This window comes from Mixophyes fleayi, chromosome 4, assembly GCF_038048845.1.
Source record: "Mixophyes fleayi isolate aMixFle1 chromosome 4, aMixFle1.hap1, whole genome shotgun sequence".
NCBI classification, from domain to species: Eukaryota; Metazoa; Chordata; class Amphibia; order Anura; family Limnodynastidae; genus Mixophyes; species Mixophyes fleayi.
In genome coordinates this window covers 98,205,077-98,223,030 of record NC_134405.1, presented here as the reverse complement: position 1 = coordinate 98,223,030, position 17,954 = coordinate 98,205,077, and the positions used below count along the sequence as shown (strand labels likewise).

The 17,954-nt window shown below is 38.1% G+C and overlaps 1 protein-coding gene across 1 annotated transcript in view; it reads left to right on the top strand.

Annotated features, from left to right (window-relative positions):
• FURIN (furin, paired basic amino acid cleaving enzyme) overlaps positions 1–17,954 on the top strand; it is a 119,599-nt gene that overhangs the window by 79,458 nt on the left and 22,187 nt on the right. The window contains exons 5-8 of the mRNA XM_075207833.1: positions 2,445–2,573; positions 5,021–5,097; positions 14,084–14,172; positions 17,367–17,539. Coding sequence (XP_075063934.1) covers positions 2,445–2,573; positions 5,021–5,097; positions 14,084–14,172; positions 17,367–17,539 — 468 coding nt within the window. The remainder of the gene's footprint in view (positions 1–2,444; positions 2,574–5,020; positions 5,098–14,083; positions 14,173–17,366; positions 17,540–17,954) is intronic.

The following is a 17,954-nucleotide window of genomic DNA, read 5'->3' as shown; positions in this document are numbered from 1 at the left end:
GATGTACTTTAGAGACATCTCTCTACACAATCTTCCAAACAATCACCTCCTACCACTACAATACAGGACAGGGTGTCCCAGCTTTCACGCTTATGCGTTCCTGCTAAGAATCCGTGAGCGCTACTCCCGCGATTCTTTTGTTTGACAGGGTTCTATATTACCCAGATTTCACACACCCCTTCACAAAAACCGCCAAACTACCTCTCCAAACCTATTCTGTAGACAAGGTGTAATTATTATGTGATTTAAATGATCCCTAATTATCACATAACTTGCAAATTTGGTTATGCAAAAAGTCCTAATTAAAATATAAATTTCCACAGGAGAAGTTATAACTAAATTTGATTCTGGGGATTAAAAAGGAAGGATTTTCTCCTGAGTATCTGTCCCCCCAGTCCACAGAATCAGATTGAAACTATAAATATAACCGCTAAGTAAACACAAGTCCTTCCAACTACCCTGTATTATAAGTGAAGACAAAGCAATAGCCATCTTAGTACACCTAAAAATACAGAATTGTTCAACAGATACATACAACTCCCGTTATTAAACGTCTATTTGCCAACACATTATGAAAATTAAAAATTAAAAATCATAATCTAGATTCGCTGTAATTAATTATTTATCTTTCAGGACACAGATGAAACAATGTTACTTGTCAAAACCGCTTTCTAGAAAAGGCGTACGGTAATATCACACAAATATTACCACCTTTGTTCCCGCCCCTCTATCAAACAAAAAAAGTTTACAATATAACAGTAATTTCACCCCTATATCTTCAAAAAAATTATATAAAAAAAACAGTTCGGGCTGGGGCTCGCCATTGTAAAAGTATATTCCTTTTCTCCTTTTTGGGTTACAATCTCCTTAATATACTGGCAAATATATGTATGACCATTTAATACCGTTAACAACTCCTCGCAAAAGGTATTTCTGAATTAACCCATGAAATATAATTTTTATATTTCTTTATATCAACAAGTTTCAAGAATAATCACGACAAGATATAGGATTTGTTTAAAGTGTGTTGTATTATATTATAGAACAATAAACAGCGTAACAATATTGTACACACAATATAGATTTAGTGCAATATATATCATACTTATTGCCTGTAATATAGATATATATGTAATTGTGTGTATTTTGACTAACTATTGTCTAAAGGTGTGTGTGTGTGTGCATTGTGTAGTGAAGGGGGGGGGGGGAGAATCCATACAGACCACAAACATACCTCACTTAAAGTCTAGCGGCCATTTTCAAGCACATGGTTTCAACCAGTTCAAACTACTACACTTTCTATGCATAAACCAACATAACCTGCACTTTCTATGCATATCTAACAATCTGATCACTTAACCACAATCTGATCACTTCCTAATCCATCACTTTCTATGCAATGTAGTCACCATCCAAAATGGCTGACTTGCCATGCTTGTAGGCCCACAAGGCCTACTAAACAATTACAGTTACTAAACAATGTGAACTCAGTACAGACACATTACTCATTACAAGCAGTATTTAGCCAATCCACCACAAATAGCTCTATAATCAGCAGTAAACGCACAATGTCCACTGGCCAATTTTAACACCTGATATTTCACACATAGCACAAACGTCTCCATTCCCAAAGCCTAACAAATCGATCCAAATTCAAACACAAATGCTATCATTTATCCCAACCAGGATCCAGACTATGTATAGTACAGCACTCCACAAGTCACAGCACAGCATTAACTATGTATAAACACAAATGCTTTCATTTATCCCAACCAGGCATGCATTTATGTAACTCTGTCCATATCAATCCAATCAATTCAAACTTTCATTCTCACTTAAACTTTCATATCACTTACAACAAATAATCATTCATTCTTATGTCCTCCATTCAACAACACATTATAACATGCTCACACTCACCTTTCATGTCATGCACACTCCATACTAGTCAGGGCCTAAGTAGGCCTGTTCACCTAGAAGCTACATTACCTATCAGTCCGAAATCCAGCATGGAGTAACATGTCCAGGCTAATTTCTTTGTCTACTAAACACCTCTTGTGGGCGGAGTCTGGAAGCTTGCTATAGGCTTTCATATGTTAATTACTGGCCAACTGCTGAAATCCAGATTATCAAGTATTTAGTTACCACCCACAATCACAGGTGGGGGGCAGAATGGCTGATTTTGTGCAATTCAACTGTGACTGAATCTCTGTTATATATTATAAAATTAAGCATAAATAATATATTATTTATGCACTCTTTATCACCTTGTTTTCTGTGATTGTCTGTAATTGGGTTTCTCATACTTAATCAGTGCTTACCCTGTAATTTATATAGAATGTTTGGGGGGTTCGTCTGGTTATTTGAATGCTTGTGTACATGGAATAACTTGTGTGGTGCTGTAGAACTGTTGCTAAAAAAAAATAATCTGTTCTATTTCTCAGTATGATGCAAGCAGACACGATATACATGTGAAAGAAGCTTGGGAGCAGGGATTCACCGGTAGAGGCATCGTCATCTCAATCCTGGACGATGGCATTGAAAAGAACCACCCTGACTTACAAGATAATTATGTGAGTAGATCTTGAGTTTTAGTAGCTTGAGTAAGAGGTGACAAGATCATTTATATGTGTAATGTGCTTGCAGTATACAGGACCACAAAGGCATTCACTCATACTCATGTTGCCTAAACATTGACATCCAGTCATTCATGCTGTGTCACTTTTTACCCACCTTTCCCTGTATTTTTTATTTGGCTTCCCTTCCTTGTTTTCACTTGTGATGACTTTGAGGATCAGGATGTGGGCTTGGTACATAGATGTCGTCATGCTCATCTGGGATGGGAACGGGATGGACTTCTAGTAGAAGATTTCCTGTTTGGCTGTTGACAGGCAATATACATGCCTTTTTAGAAAATCTATGACAACAAATTCTATTTTACATGACAATTGTTTCCTCCCAGTTAACACTATTCACAAAAATGATTATAACACAGTAATAATAAGTTCACTGATAAATATATTAATTTAGAAGACATCCATCCTCTGACGTGCAATTAAAAGTAAATTGTAGATTTTGGGAAAGGCATGTCATTAAAGGGATTAAATGGAATGTGGTTTATGGGCAGCATGGTGGCTTAGTGGTTAGCACTTCTGTCTGACAGCACTGGGGTCATGAGTCTGATTCCCGACCATGGCCTTATCTGTGTGGAGTTTGCATGTTCTCCCCATGTTTGACTGGATTTCCTGCAGGTGCTCCGGTTTCCTCCCACACTCCAAAACCATACTAGTAGGTTAATTGGCCACTATTAAATTGACCTTAGTCTTTTGTTCGTTTGTGTGTGTTAGGGAATTTAGACTGTAAGCTCCAATGATTATAAATTTTTATTTTGCACACACACATATAGCCGGGTCGTTCCATGCCAAATACTCACAAAAAAATTAACTTTTCAACCCGACCGTTTCAGATTTTCTGGAAATTTGGTAGGATAGTAGACGACATAAAGTAGCATTCATATGTAAAGTTTTAGCCCTCAGTGATACACGGTGTTCATGCAGGGTTGAAAACATGACAAAAAATGACAAATAAAAGTACACATGTGCACCTACACTACTGTATTTCTGGAACATCTACCGGCCTCCAGCATCCAGTGGTGAAGGGAGGACATATGCATTTGCAACTTTTTTATTTATTTTTTTCCCCCTTACGTATAGGCTTCATTGAAAGAGCCTTTCAGTCTATCACATGCTGGCAGCTAGTGTTAGACTAATCTCATGACTATGCTCCCGTGATGTTTATAATTAGTTTGTCCGTGTGACAATGTGCACATGAGTTTTTCCATAGTGGAATCAGGTCATTTTCATATCGCCAATACTGCTGATAGTTTGTTCAAAACAATTTGGCTATTGGATCACCCAATGGAACTATCTCCGTAGAGGCGCAGCTAAATTAGGACTCATTAATTCATATGGACTTTTTTTGAACCAAGGTACAGCCATTCTGTTATGCTACAATCATTATTTAGATTGCATCATCAAGTACTATTTCCTGGTTGCTATCTAAAGAGTGTACTTTTGTGTAGTGGTTGACTGTGTAAAAGTTTTGTATGCGGGTCCATTTAGAATCTGTTACCATAACTTCAGTGAAACAGCACATAGGGGGTATATTTACTAAACTGCGGGTTTTGAAAAAGTGGAGATGTTGCCTATAGCAACCAATCAGATTCTAGTTATCATTTATTTAGTACATTCTACAAAATGACAGCTAGAATCTGATTGGTTGCTTTAGACAACCTCTCCACTTTTTTTTTTTTTTTTTTTTTTTTTTTTTTTTTTTTTAAAACCCGCAGTTTAGTAAATATACCCCTTAATCTCTCATTGAGAGTTTTGACAGTTAACTTGCAAAGTGTAACTGACAGTAGAGAAAATAATTCTAATGCATGCAACAAACTGCAAGGAATCTGTCCATGACTGAAAGAGTTAATCAGAATGACTGTAACCGCTGTGCACATTTTACCATCGGTCACAAATGTAGATGCGTGTAAACTGTGTAGACTTTTTCTCCCCGGCTTACGCTGTGAAATTGGTTTTATTGTTACTTTGACCTACAGTAGTAAATAGACATTTGCAAGAATTTTTATAGTAATTTATTTTCTCGGCAGCAGTGTTTAATGAACAGTTCAATAATGCATGGTTAGACATTCATCTGCTTGGTTAAAAAAAAAAAAAGATTGATTATTGATCTCTGCCACAAAGCGTTCCAGAGAGGCAGTTGCCGCAGTGCACTTGAAATTTATTAGAAAGGAGCCATTAGGTAGATGAAAAAGTGAATGCAACTGGATATCTTAATTCTTTTACACCCGTCGGCAGAAAACAACAAATGGTCTGGTATAAGGCAGATAAGGGGACGTGCTGTATATGCTTGTCTCTTTAATTGACTGGGTTTCTGTCGTATGTTTTTTTTGTTTTTTTTTTTTGTTAATTTATTTATTTATTTTTGTTACAATTTTTTATTTATTCAGGATCCCGACGCCAGCTACGATGTCAATGACCAAGATCCGGATCCACAGCCCCGTTACACGCAGCTGAATGATAACAGGTGGGAAAATTCATGTCCCTAGAAAGGTGTATCTGAAAAAACAGTTTACATGTCTCTGCTTAAATGTGCCTAGTACAGGGAAAATGTGTATATCTAGACCTTGTCCTTAAAAGATCTACCCACCCTGCGCTCACCCAGGCCTCCAAGCTGTTGTACTGCGAAAGGGTCATAAACCACGTATAAGATTGTTCTGCAAGGGCAGTAGAGATGGGCTTTTTAAGAGGATATAATGCCTTTATAGACAAATATGCTAATATTCCATATTCCGGTTAAAGAACTACCCAAGAACACGGGATTACAATGCTGTTAAAAATGTTGTTTAATTCCAGAAAGCATCTGTAAACCGGTTGCTAAGTAAAACAAATATAGTGAAGTTCAAGTTTATTGTGCACCACAGTGGTTCTCAAATCTCTTCTCATGTACTCCCAACGGGGAATGTATTCCAGAGGAACAATTTATTCAATTGCGACAGACTCCTAAAAGTTTATCCTCCATGATGCCGGGAGGAGATTTGCATAACGTGCACTTTTTGAGTACCACATCGACAACTTTTGAGATCAGCTGGCAGACAAAAGTACAACTAATAATAATGTAATCGGATTTTAAACAACATCAAATTATATAAAAGTAGATCTCCTAACAATGGGAGAAATGCAGAAATAGTAAAAAAAAAAAAATGCATACAATAAGCAAATTTTGGATTAACTTTGAATTTTGTTGATTTTTATTTCTAAACTTGCCTACCTCTACTAAATCAGTGTTTGCCATTCCATTGTTGTGGGATGCAGCTTGATTCAACATGTAAAAGCCAAAGTGATCATTTTTATTTTGGCAGGTTCTAGACTTTTGATCCATCTGACACTTTTATAGGGCACCAAGCTTGTCCAGCATAAGCTTCTAGAAAAAGATATGTGTGGCCCAGGTCGTATGTTTTAAAGCAGATCTACTGCAACATGGAAGAATAATGAATAATAGATTATGCTAGCAAAAGAATACATTTTTGAATTTATTGATTAAGTGAAGAATGTAAAAATATATAAATCAGACTTTGCAATAATCTTTTATACTCGGATCACACCGTGTACTGAATTCTGACTAGGCAATTATCCCGCATCCAAAGAATATAAATGAGCTGCGATGCTTGAGTGATAAAACAAATAATTAATTCTCGTGACATCTAGACAGAGTAAATAAAGACTGTGTATATAAGTTTCACTTCATGACGAGTTTAGTACCTGGGATTATATAGCTGGATAGAATACAGCACTGTTGATCCTCTGGTGATTATTGTAGTACTTGAAATGCATACACTATAATTGAGCATACAATATGTAAAGTCTTTATTCCAAGCCATTAAACCTAACCTTTAGTATCACAATTAAAAAGGAAATTAAAAAAGGGTAAAGGTTATACTAAAGTGTACTGCAAGATGGGTGTTCTACATTCTAAGGAAAGAGGTCCCGAGCTGTTACGCAAGTCTATATCTGATTGTCTATAGCAGTGTTGGCTAACCTGTGACACTCCAGGTGTTGTGAAACTACAATTCCCATCATGCTTTGCCAATATATAGCAGCTTATTGCTGGAAAGGTATGCTGGGACTTGTAGTTTCACAACACCTGGGGGTAAATGTATGAACCTCCGGATTCTTCAACTCCGGCGAGTTCAGCGTCTTCAGTGCTTAAATTTAAAGCTGCGCTGCCTTGTAAAGGGAAGTTTCCCTTTACAAGGCAGCGCCGCTTTAAATTTAAGCGCTGAACTCGCCGGAGTTGAAGAATCCGGAGGTTCATACATTTACCCCCTGGAGTGTTGTGAAACTACAAGTATATTACAGCCTACTCACCAACTCTTTAACTTATAAGTTAAAAACAAAACACATCAAATCTTTTTGGACATATTTAAGGCAAAAGTATAATCTCCTGAGTTGTTTTCTCGGTGTTCCCTGTATTTTCTCTGGTCTTTAATCGCCCTCATCGTTTTTTAAATTGATACCTTTCCAAATATTATTTGCTTCAAGTTAGAAGTAGAAATTAATCATCTATTTGCAGGCAGTTGGTGCTTCTGCTGTGCCAGTCTGTTAATGGAAACCGGCAATTGTGTTTCTCCTGATGCCAGTTAACCTCATTTTAATCATCCATTTTTATTCCCACCTTGCCCATCCAGGAGAAACACAAAGAGAGATAATATGTTTTGCTGCCAGTACATTTCCTAGTTATGCATTTTAAGTTTGGATGCTTTTCATGCTTTATAGTGGTGGACATATCCCTGGGCGTTTTTTTATGTTTTCGTTTTTTTTCTTTTTCAACTTTCCTTTGTGTTTTGTTTTTATGAGTTCTGGTAGCGCTACGATTTGTAGCAAACAGAAATAGTTTTATTGGCACATATATTTATATTTTTTTTGTGTGTGTGTGTATGTATATTATAGTGATTTTATATACTTGCTGCATTCAGAACATGTAAGCATTTGGTAATTATTACAACTAACTAACTTGCCTATGAATGGCGTGTAGACGAATCCCTCTGGGCATGGAGTGACAGGATCGCTTACAATTGCCCATGCATGCACATCCCTACAAGGGTCTCAGACTGACCATCCACGCTGGTGGAGGGGGTATGTTTTAGACCCACAGGACATCGCCATCTTACAGCCATTGAGCCGCCTATGAACCACTGGTATAAAAGACTTCCTCACTTTATATACCAGAGTATTCTAGAAGAAAATGTGTACCCAACTATAAGACAACTAAAGCTTGGACAGAATTGGGTCATGCAACAGGACAAATAGTTCTTGGCACGACCGCAAATCTAGAACGTAATGGCTGAAAAAGAAAAGCATCAAGGTTTTTAGAATGGCCACATCAAAGTCCAGACCTCTAAACCTTCTGCTATAATGAGATATTAAGAGCTTTGTGTAAGTGAATGCCCTCAAGCATCACTGAACTGGAGAAGTTTTGTAAGGAGGTGTGGGCCAGAATTCCTCTAGTACGACTGATCAGCTACAGAAAACCAGTATTTCATGTTAAAGGGTGTTACACAAGCTACTGTGTTAGGAGGTATTCTTACTGTTTACACACAATGCTTTATTCATTGTGGCTTATGTTTTGTTAAATAATGTTCAAATGAAATGAGGACTAGAAAGTGAGTTAATTGTGTCCGAATATGTAAAAACACAGTTATAAAAGAGGAAACTTATTTTCTGTTTAATGAAAGTTGTATGTATGTGTACATATAATATAGACAAAATAGTAGTGCACTACGGTTTCAAAACAATAAGCAGAACGAGTGCACATTCAAAATCGAATTCAAAAAAGCAAATGAGGGATGGCATTTACAGGGCTTGGGGAGAGAGAGGTGATTTATTTTAGCTTCATATATCCACGTTTTCTATTCCCACCGAGACAGGAGCAGAAACATTGATGTATGATGCTACAATAAGCCACTCATTTTCATAATAAGTATGTGCATGTATATATAATTATGTGTGACAGGCTATGGCACAAATTGAAAACTTGAGGAGTTATGGGTAACATTTTATTTGTGGATGATACACAAGTAACACATGAAATATACGTTTATAGGTATGACAATATGTGAATTACAATGTTCATACAGAAGGTTCTTAAAGTATGAGACGTATTAATTTTACATAAATTAAAAGGGGCGATTAAACGTAAAAACTAAAAACCAGAGTGAAAAGGAAGATATTGTCCAAAATGGGAGAGATGGAGATCGTGCAGAGAACTAAAGAAATGAGAGGATGATGGAAGAAAACTGGTGGAAGGAGTGAGATTGATATGTGAGGAAAGACGAGAACAGCATGTAGGAGCGAAGGGGAATAAATTATGGGAAGAAAAGTTAAATGGACTTCACAGTTGCCTATATATATATATATATATATATATATATATATATATATATATATATATATATATATACATACATACATACATACATACATACATACATACATACATACATACATACATACATACATACATACATATATATACATACATACATACATACATACATATACATACATACATATACATACATACATATACATATACATACATACATATACATACATACATATACATACACATAGCGAGAGAAAAGAAAGACAGCCAAAGAGTTGTCTGAGGTCAGACAGAAGATTGTAAGCAATCATGGACACACCAGAGATCTTCCCATTTCCACCATATGTAATGTTATCAGGAAGTTTAAGGCCCATGACACAGTAGCCAACCTCCCTGGAAATAGAACGTTATCAAAGATTGTAGAGCCGGATTGTTCAAATGGTGGAGAAAAGCCCTCAACCAAGTTTCAGCCAGATTCCAGCTAACCTTCAGACACTGGGTATGTTGGGTTTAACGTGCACCATCTGTGGCCAACTCAATGAAAAGGGGTTATGTGGTATGAGGCTCAGCAGGACCCCACTGCTGGGGGAGAGAACTAAGATAACCTGACTGGAGTTTGATACACTTGAATAAACCAAATTCTGTATGGGAGAATGTCCTGTGGACAAATTGGATCCAATTCAGTTTTTTGGTAACACACGTAGTCTCTGGCTCAAGGGAATATGTGTGGAGATTACCAGGCCATTTTGGAGCACAATGTTGAACCCAGTGTCAGAAAACTGGGTCTACATAGAAGATCCCCCAGCAGGACAAGTGCCACAAGTACACTTCAAAATGCAATCCGGAATGGTTCAGGACAAGGCACAGGACTGCTCTGAAGAGGCCAGTAATGATTCCAGATCTAAATCCCATGGACCACTGGGAGAACTCAAGCAGTCTGCACAAGAAGAGCTGACCAGACTGCCGGTAGAGAGGAGCAGGACGCTCAGCCATGGCTATAGGAAGAGGTTGGTTGTAGTTATTTTGACTAAAGACTGTGCTACCAGACTAGGGTATCAATAATTTTGTCAATTACATTCTTTTAATTTTCTGATTTTAAAAGGATATTCAGTATTAAATAAGGATAAAATAAACAAAGCATCTGTATATTAACAAAGAGAATCCAGGTGATCAAATCCTTTTAGCTTCACCTTATATGTAGGAGAAATTGTGAGTTATTTAAAAAAAAATGTACAAGTGTGCCAGTATCTTTGACCACAACTGTCTGGTCAAGACATCACCGTTGGTAAGAGATGATTAAAATAAGAAAATTATTCATGAAGTTTAAAAGTGTTTCCCTGTTTGTTTGAATTGGGTAAAAATAAAATACAGTCCATGTAAATATATATGGACTCCTCTCCCTTCTTGCCAGGTCTCCCCTTATACAAACGCTGGAATTACAGATGACGACAATTTTTTTAATTTATTTTTTTGTTTCATGTAATTTTAAATATGTAATAAAAGTAGTAAAGTACACATAAATATGAAATGGATGGCAGGTTCCTGCATGCTTCACTTGCTGTAGCGGCCTGTGGTCAGGAAGCACATTAGTAGTAGTCTGGGAAATGACAGAAGAGCAGTTTTCCATGACTTGATGAACACTATGACATTTTCAGATGCTGTGACTTCTTTACTTGTGGAAGCAGCGAAGATGCCCTATGTTCTAACTTTAGCATGTTTTATTATTTCTGTTGTGTGCATGAATTAATAATAATTTTTGCTTTGTATTCTCACATTTTCTGTGGGAAAGCGCTGAACATGTTTACACTGGTAAAGATGAGCGTTCCTCAGCTATACCTTCCCCTTCAACCCATTTTCCCATCATGTAAACCAATGTCTATTTATTATAATTGCCCTCCCTTCCATTTAATAGGATTTTTGAGGGGACCCTCCCTTTGAATCCTTGCCGTAACTTGTATTGAGCAAGGTCTCGACAATTGCATAGAACTGTAAGTGCATCTAGTTTTACTTTAAAAGTGTTTGGCTTTTCTGGATAAAATAGTACACAGGCCTGTGGTGGAGGACTGTAGTTGATTAGTGTGGCTAGGCACAAAAGTGCGCTATTTGCAATGCTGCAGGAAAGTGCATTTCTAGGAGCACTTCAACCAATATAATAAGTTTCACTAAGTGCCACATAATAGTCATTCTCTCCCCTCACCCTAATGATTAATTGAAGTCCTAAATTAGCCTAAGTTTATCCGTATTTAAGAGAAATTCTGAAATGTTTAACAGAATACAGAGGGTGCTACGAAAGGGGAAATAGATTGAACTTTGGGGCCTCTGCTAGGTACTGCCATGTGCATGTTACAAAGCATCTGACAACCCTTAAAGCTTCGGTACCAGGTTGTTTTTATGATGATTTCAACAGCCATGAACTGGGCATGCTCTTTGTGTGTAAGTATGTGCACGTTACATAAAGAATCATTGCTTGTCTATAGGCCCGTAGTGACTCTTCTTCTGCCTTGTCTTCCATGGAATGGCACTCAAGCTGTACTGCAGGTGAATCCTGCCCTGGTTTTGCCATTGCTTTTACCTAGGACTAATTGTGAGGAGGGGTTGTAGAATTTTATTTTATTTAATTTTTGGGAAGGTAATGGTAACGCAACCGCTGTCTTTCCTTGCCCAAGTGAGCATGTCTTTTAAAGATACTAAAATTACACACCCGTATGAATTTAAAAGTCTCCATATTCTTTCTTTTCTATAATTTCATGATGATTCCATTCTTTGTAGGCTGTCAAGTACAGGGCCTTTCTCCTACTGCCTTCTTGCTCACTTCCACCTCGTCAACCCATGTGCTTTTGTAATTTGCCTTTCTCATGCTCTCCATTTCACTTTGTTCTGTACTTTGCCTACTATGTGTTATGCTGCTTTTTTGGCATTATTATTCTGTATTTTGTTTCTGCTTGTTGGACCTTTTCTGCATTGGGAAGATAGAGCGCAGCACATACAATGTTCAGCGATGTGGAGTTCTGTCGCTCCTTTTAAATAAACTATTATAATGATGGCTGTATTACAATCTTTGATGAACATAAACTGAAGTGTGCATGCTGGATTTAAGCTCAGAGTTATCACTAACTGATTTGAACTGGAGAAAATGGGAATTTGTTTTGAATATGGGAAACATCTGGCTGGACACAGCTTGGATCACAAGGGTCTATGAAGACCTGGCGATCGGGCTATTTTTCTATCGCTGCTTTATCACGGCAATAGAAAATCACATCACCATAATTTATTATTACAATCTTGCTAAGACAGCTTTGTGATACTTGGCTACCTCGACGGTACTGTCCTGGAGCTGTAAAAGTTAACTTGTCCCTTCACCGGGCCAGTCTCGTGGCAAAGCGCTACTGTGATCGACAGTCAGCCCTTGATGTGCCAGGGTGAAGCTTTTTTCCTATTATGAAGAGCATTTTCAAGCAACGACCGATTTTAGAAGATGCTGAATTGCCTCAGAGGATTCTGTACAATATTTTCCATTTAAAATGTTTGTTGAAGAAAAAAAAGTCATAGTACTGTGATATGGGCAAAGCCTGTGTGTGTTTGTTTTGAAACTCTCTTGAAAGTTACTTTTTTATGTCCCAGAAATCCTGATGCTTTAATGGTTGATTTATAGGCCTTCCACAAGGATTGTCTGCTTGTAAAATTTGTATGACTGTAACCATCCAGGAGTTTTGCAGCTACAAACGACACACAGGAGAACTGTTTTTTGTAGAAGAAACCTGTGCTGTGCAGTTTTATGTGGGGTAGGGAACAGTCTTGTTGTGTTTGAGGCCCCTTAGGATACACCTTTCACAGCACTTGACTTTTTATGCTATGCTATCAAACTGCTGACTGCTCCTGTCGTTGTAAAGGATAGGTTTGTTGCATTTCTTACAGCTTGCTGGTTTGTAGCAGAGTCTACACGTTCATAAATTTGTAGATTTAGCCTTGATGTGCATATATTTTTAATCCAGGATGGTAAGTGGCAAAATTCAACCTTTTATGAGGACACGTCTGTAAAAAAACAAAACACTCTTTACATTACATAAAATTTCCAGATGCACATAAACCCCAAAGTGGGAACGTTTACTTAGCATAATCTATGCAAATGATGTTGACAAACTTACTAAATATGCGATTTTATCCATTTGTGAAAGTTTGCCACTGGTTAAAAGTATGTGTCCTATTCTAAAATCTATTTAGCCATCCAATATTTTATTCTGGTTTGTCCTATGTAGTTACATGCTATAAATCCTATGTCTGGTGTGCTGCCTCAGCCATGTCAAGGTGAAGGTTGTAACCACGGCTGATATCCCACAGTTACCCATTTGTCTCCAAGGTTTAACTGCTCCGGCATCAAATGAAAATGTGGCCTCTGCTATCACATCACTTTTGTCATCTGCCACATGCATGATATACTGCATACACTTTTTGTTTTTAGAAGCTGGAAGATTCTGCAACTTTTTTTTGAGTTCCTTATTAACCTTGATGCGAACAGTCTGCAAAGAGTTAAGCAGTGTGACCATCCTTTGGAATGCCAACAGTTCATCTGCCAAGCTCATGTACTTTTAGTGTTTGCCTTGCGGAACTGTGGATCTTGTCTTTGGTACAGAATGCAGTAGACACACAAGATTAATGTTCTGTCTGCACAGTGTCCCCCTTCATTCACCTCTATGTATGAAGGCTCAGTTCTGGTCTAAGTTTGGTGTTGGAGACAAGTCTTAATACATTGGCAGCAACATTGTCTCCTAGGGGTAGGATATGGACTGAAAGGTATAAATGTAGAAATTCATCTGCAAATAGGTAAAGTTATAGGTAGGTTTAGAGTTCTAGGAACATATGTACTTTTTTTTTTTTTTCTCTACGCTGACTAATATTAGCACTTAAGCATACACCTCAAAATTTAATAGCGGTCTCTCTACTATGAGCAGGAACAATTGGAGTACATATAGATAAAGCTTATAGAAATAACTGGTATTTGTGTTATTTAGGATATTAGGCTCATCGTACATAAGAGTAATATGATGATCAATAATTATTAACCATTTTGTTTAAGGATCTGATTCACTGTGAATTAATGGCATGCTTGAATAATGTGTTTATTTTATAGGCATGGTACACGGTGCGCGGGAGAAGTGGCAGCAGTGGCCAATAATGGGATTTGTGGTGTTGGAATAGCTTATAATGCCAAGATCGGAGGTAAGAATAGTGGTCCTAATTTTGATGGGGGCTACCAGACCCACTAAAATGCCATTTGATTCTATTATTCTTGAAATTCTAATCATTTGTGGTGGGGGTTTTTTTTTTTTTTTAAATTTTAAAAAGACCTCTTTAGAAATAACGACAAAATGCATCTAAACCTAGCTATGTGCATGATAATGGGTAGTAATACATACTCCTAGAGCAGGACCCAGCTGCGGCCAGGCATATTATAGGTGCTGCTGCAGAGAAATGATAGGTAGCAGAGAACATCGGTCATCTTTTCCTAATATCACCTGAACCAGACAATCTGTATCATTACTCAAATCACAAATCAGTAGAAGATAGAGAATCCAGTACAGTATGTCCATAATGTCTAGCCTGGAAAATTACAAACGTGTGTTTGGTAGTTCAAATTTATCCGAGACCTGAGGAAACGTAAGGAATGTGAGGACGCAATGACTTGACGTGGGCAATACCCCTAGACTGTCAAAAGTTTTAAGGATCAGAGGCTTGACCAGATTGAAATTCGGGATTGTGTGAAAATGGTAAATACAGAATCGTAACTATTGAGGTTTCACTTATGACGAATAAAGTGGCAAAACCTCCAGACCATCATCAAAAGTGAGTTGTCCAGAAGCTCCTCAGGAATTTCTTGTTTGTGAAAATGAAGAAAGGCGGTAAAGTGGACATCTGACAGATCGGATTGCTCCAAGTCATAATGGACATAGGTGTTACCAACATGTAGCCAATCTCTAATATAATGTAAGGTTCTTGCGTATCCGTACAATCTTAAATTAGGGAAGTTTATACCTCCCATCTGATGTACTCTGCCGAAGTTTAGAGAACTATTCTGGGCTGTTTCATTTGCCAAATACAATTTCTAAATTCCCTATTCAATAGCCGTTCATCTGATGGTGATCATAAAATGGGCCGCATTTGTAACTGGTATAGATGTCTGGGAAATACAATAATTTTGATCAGATTTGCACGGCCCAGATAGGAGAGCAACAGATGTTTCCAGCTACCCATTTCATTAACTGCTGCCTTGACCACACTTCTCTTATTTGGACATTCAATTACGGTAAAATGTGCATGGTCTGTATTCTCTCAATGGGAGAAGGACCTAATGGCCCAAGACAAAGACTACTGTGCACTCCATGGTGGTCGGGTTTCGGGACCCAAGGACATTGCTATCGACCTTTAAACGGACTCCGGAATGCCCACAAAGCCTAAATTATTTTCCTTATGGTGGCTCTCCAGATCATCTAGTTTCTCCGTCGGTGAGGAACTGGTTTTAAATAGGGCAACTATAAGAGTTATCCTCCACATCACTCGCACAGGTTTCCAAGGAGGGAATTCGCTTAACAATGTTCCAGTTGTCACTGCTGCTGCAATAGCGGTTTGAAAACGATCTAGCATTTGTTCAATGATGGGCATAATAACCATAAGTATTTCTCTTGCAGTGTCAGAGACCGTTGGAACGGTCTCGGGGCCAGCACTGGTCCAAATATCCGAGCTATCCACAGAGAGAAGGGGATTTGGGGGAAGGTGGGGTTCTGTCACGTCATGGGCGAGGTGGACACCCTGGATCCCCAGGCAGGACTCCGGGTGAGAGGCAGGTGAAGGAAGCCAGTGGCATTACAGCACACTTGTCCCCGCTTATACCAGGGTATCCGCACAGATTAGAGGGAGTACAACAGGGAGCTCCATAAAATGTAGCCGCTCTCATGCTCTGCCCACTCGGAAGTCTGTGGTGATCTTCTTTAGTGTTCTCTGGCAAGTGTTGTCAAAGAATTTATCCATGAAAAGTGAAAATAAAAACATAGGAGGTATGTATGTTCTAAAAACTCAATTAACCAGTCTCTATGACTTTCTCTCTGAGCAAAGGACTGCAATACGACTTCTAATTAGTGTTTATGCCCCTCTGTTTGTATTGGTTTCTGTAGCAATGGTTCAGTTTTTTGTGTGACTTTTCTGATATACTTGGTGTGTATTTTGTTGATTTTGCTAGTTCTACGTGTATGTCTGTCTGGTTAAACAGACATACACCTGCTCCCACTGCAAAAAATTTGTGTACTATTAATTGAAAAGATTTTATCGGTTAGGGAAAGGATAACTTGAAAATGATGAAAGATGTGATGAATGATTGAGGGTTGCAGATGTATTCAAAATATAAAATACTGCTTATAATAAAAGTACAGATGCTAATGACAAAAATAAAGAAATACTGCCTTCAGTTAAAACTCCACAAATCTATGTCTGTATTGAGACTTTCTGGTGCTAGTGTCCCAATGTTTGTGGAACCACTTTGCTTCAAGTTGTGATTGTAGTCTCTGTATGTTCCCTTTTTATTTTCAGTCTGTCTTTTGCATAAATTCCCATGCATCTGATATTTATACTAATGGAATGTCCGGGAGACTCCTGAAATATTGGGAAACCTCCCGGATTCCTGGGAAAGTAAGCTAACCTCCCGGATAGATTTCTCTGTAGGTGGAGTCTCCTTTTGAACCTAGTGACAATTGCAAGGAGCTTATTGTTAACAATGGTACTATAACTTTAACGCCTCTTATAAATAGGTATTACGCCATGGCGATCTTACCATGAGTTTTTTTTTATTTTTTTTGTTTTTTTCCATATAGTTAAAACGGTATAATTAAAATACGCTGACATTGGACTGGTGACACAATGAGGGAGGTTGCCATATCACTGGTCAACATACAGCATCTCTTCCCTGATGCTCTCTCCTTTAGCTACTACTTCTATGCCGCACCATGCTAATTATGACACTGCTGTACTTCTCCGTGCAGGAGCAGTCCATGCCATTTACATCTGTCGGGAGCTCTGATTAGATGGACGCATCCTGTCTTGTCAGGTGCTCTTCTTCCCTTTCTGCCTGACCTGGGCGGGTGTTTGTTCTGAAATTCTCGATGGCTTTCTTGCCATAAGCGCAGACATCTGGCTCCTAGCTTAAACAATAGTTTTGAGATATATTTAACACTGTAATTTAAATGTTAATTTTCATATTGGATCAAGTTATATTTGAGCTTTGCTGACCTTTTCAGAGACGTCCTCTAGTAAACTTTTCTTCCCAACTCATAAATTTATGGGATCCTAACACTTCTATTATGAAATGTTCTCTGTAGAATAATTTAACCAATCTAACCTTTTGTTCTCTGTTCTATCTCCTGTAGGTGTTCGGATGCTGGATGGTGAAGTGACCGATGCAGTAGAAGCAAGATCACTGGGGCTCAACCCTAACCACATCCACATCTACAGTGCCAGCTGGGGACCAGAAGATGATGGGAAGACTGTGGATGGTCCAGCTCATCTGGCAGAAGAGGCTTTCTTGAGGGGGGTCAAACAGGTAGACTGACAGATCTTGCCTGAATTTATACAGTGGGATATACTATACAGTTGGAATTTTGTCCTATGCAGTAATATAGAGTTCTCATTTATGGGATGATGTGATGTCCAACAATACACAATCAGGCTAGCAAATAGTCATGGCGTCTTTTGCATACTATATTTTCTGGATAAATTCTAAGCAGTATGGTTCCTGGTTAGATTATGATACTACCAGGACTGAAGCAGCATGGACTTACACAGGCTTTCCTTATCTGCTGTGTGCATTGTTTGTCATATCATCTGGTGGTTTCATGCTGACCACACTTACTATAAAAACGTCTGTGATGCACTGAACGACACTATCTCTCCTATTTCCATACACACATGAACAAACTGGACCATGATCGGGCTTAGTTACAGAATGTATTGTGTTT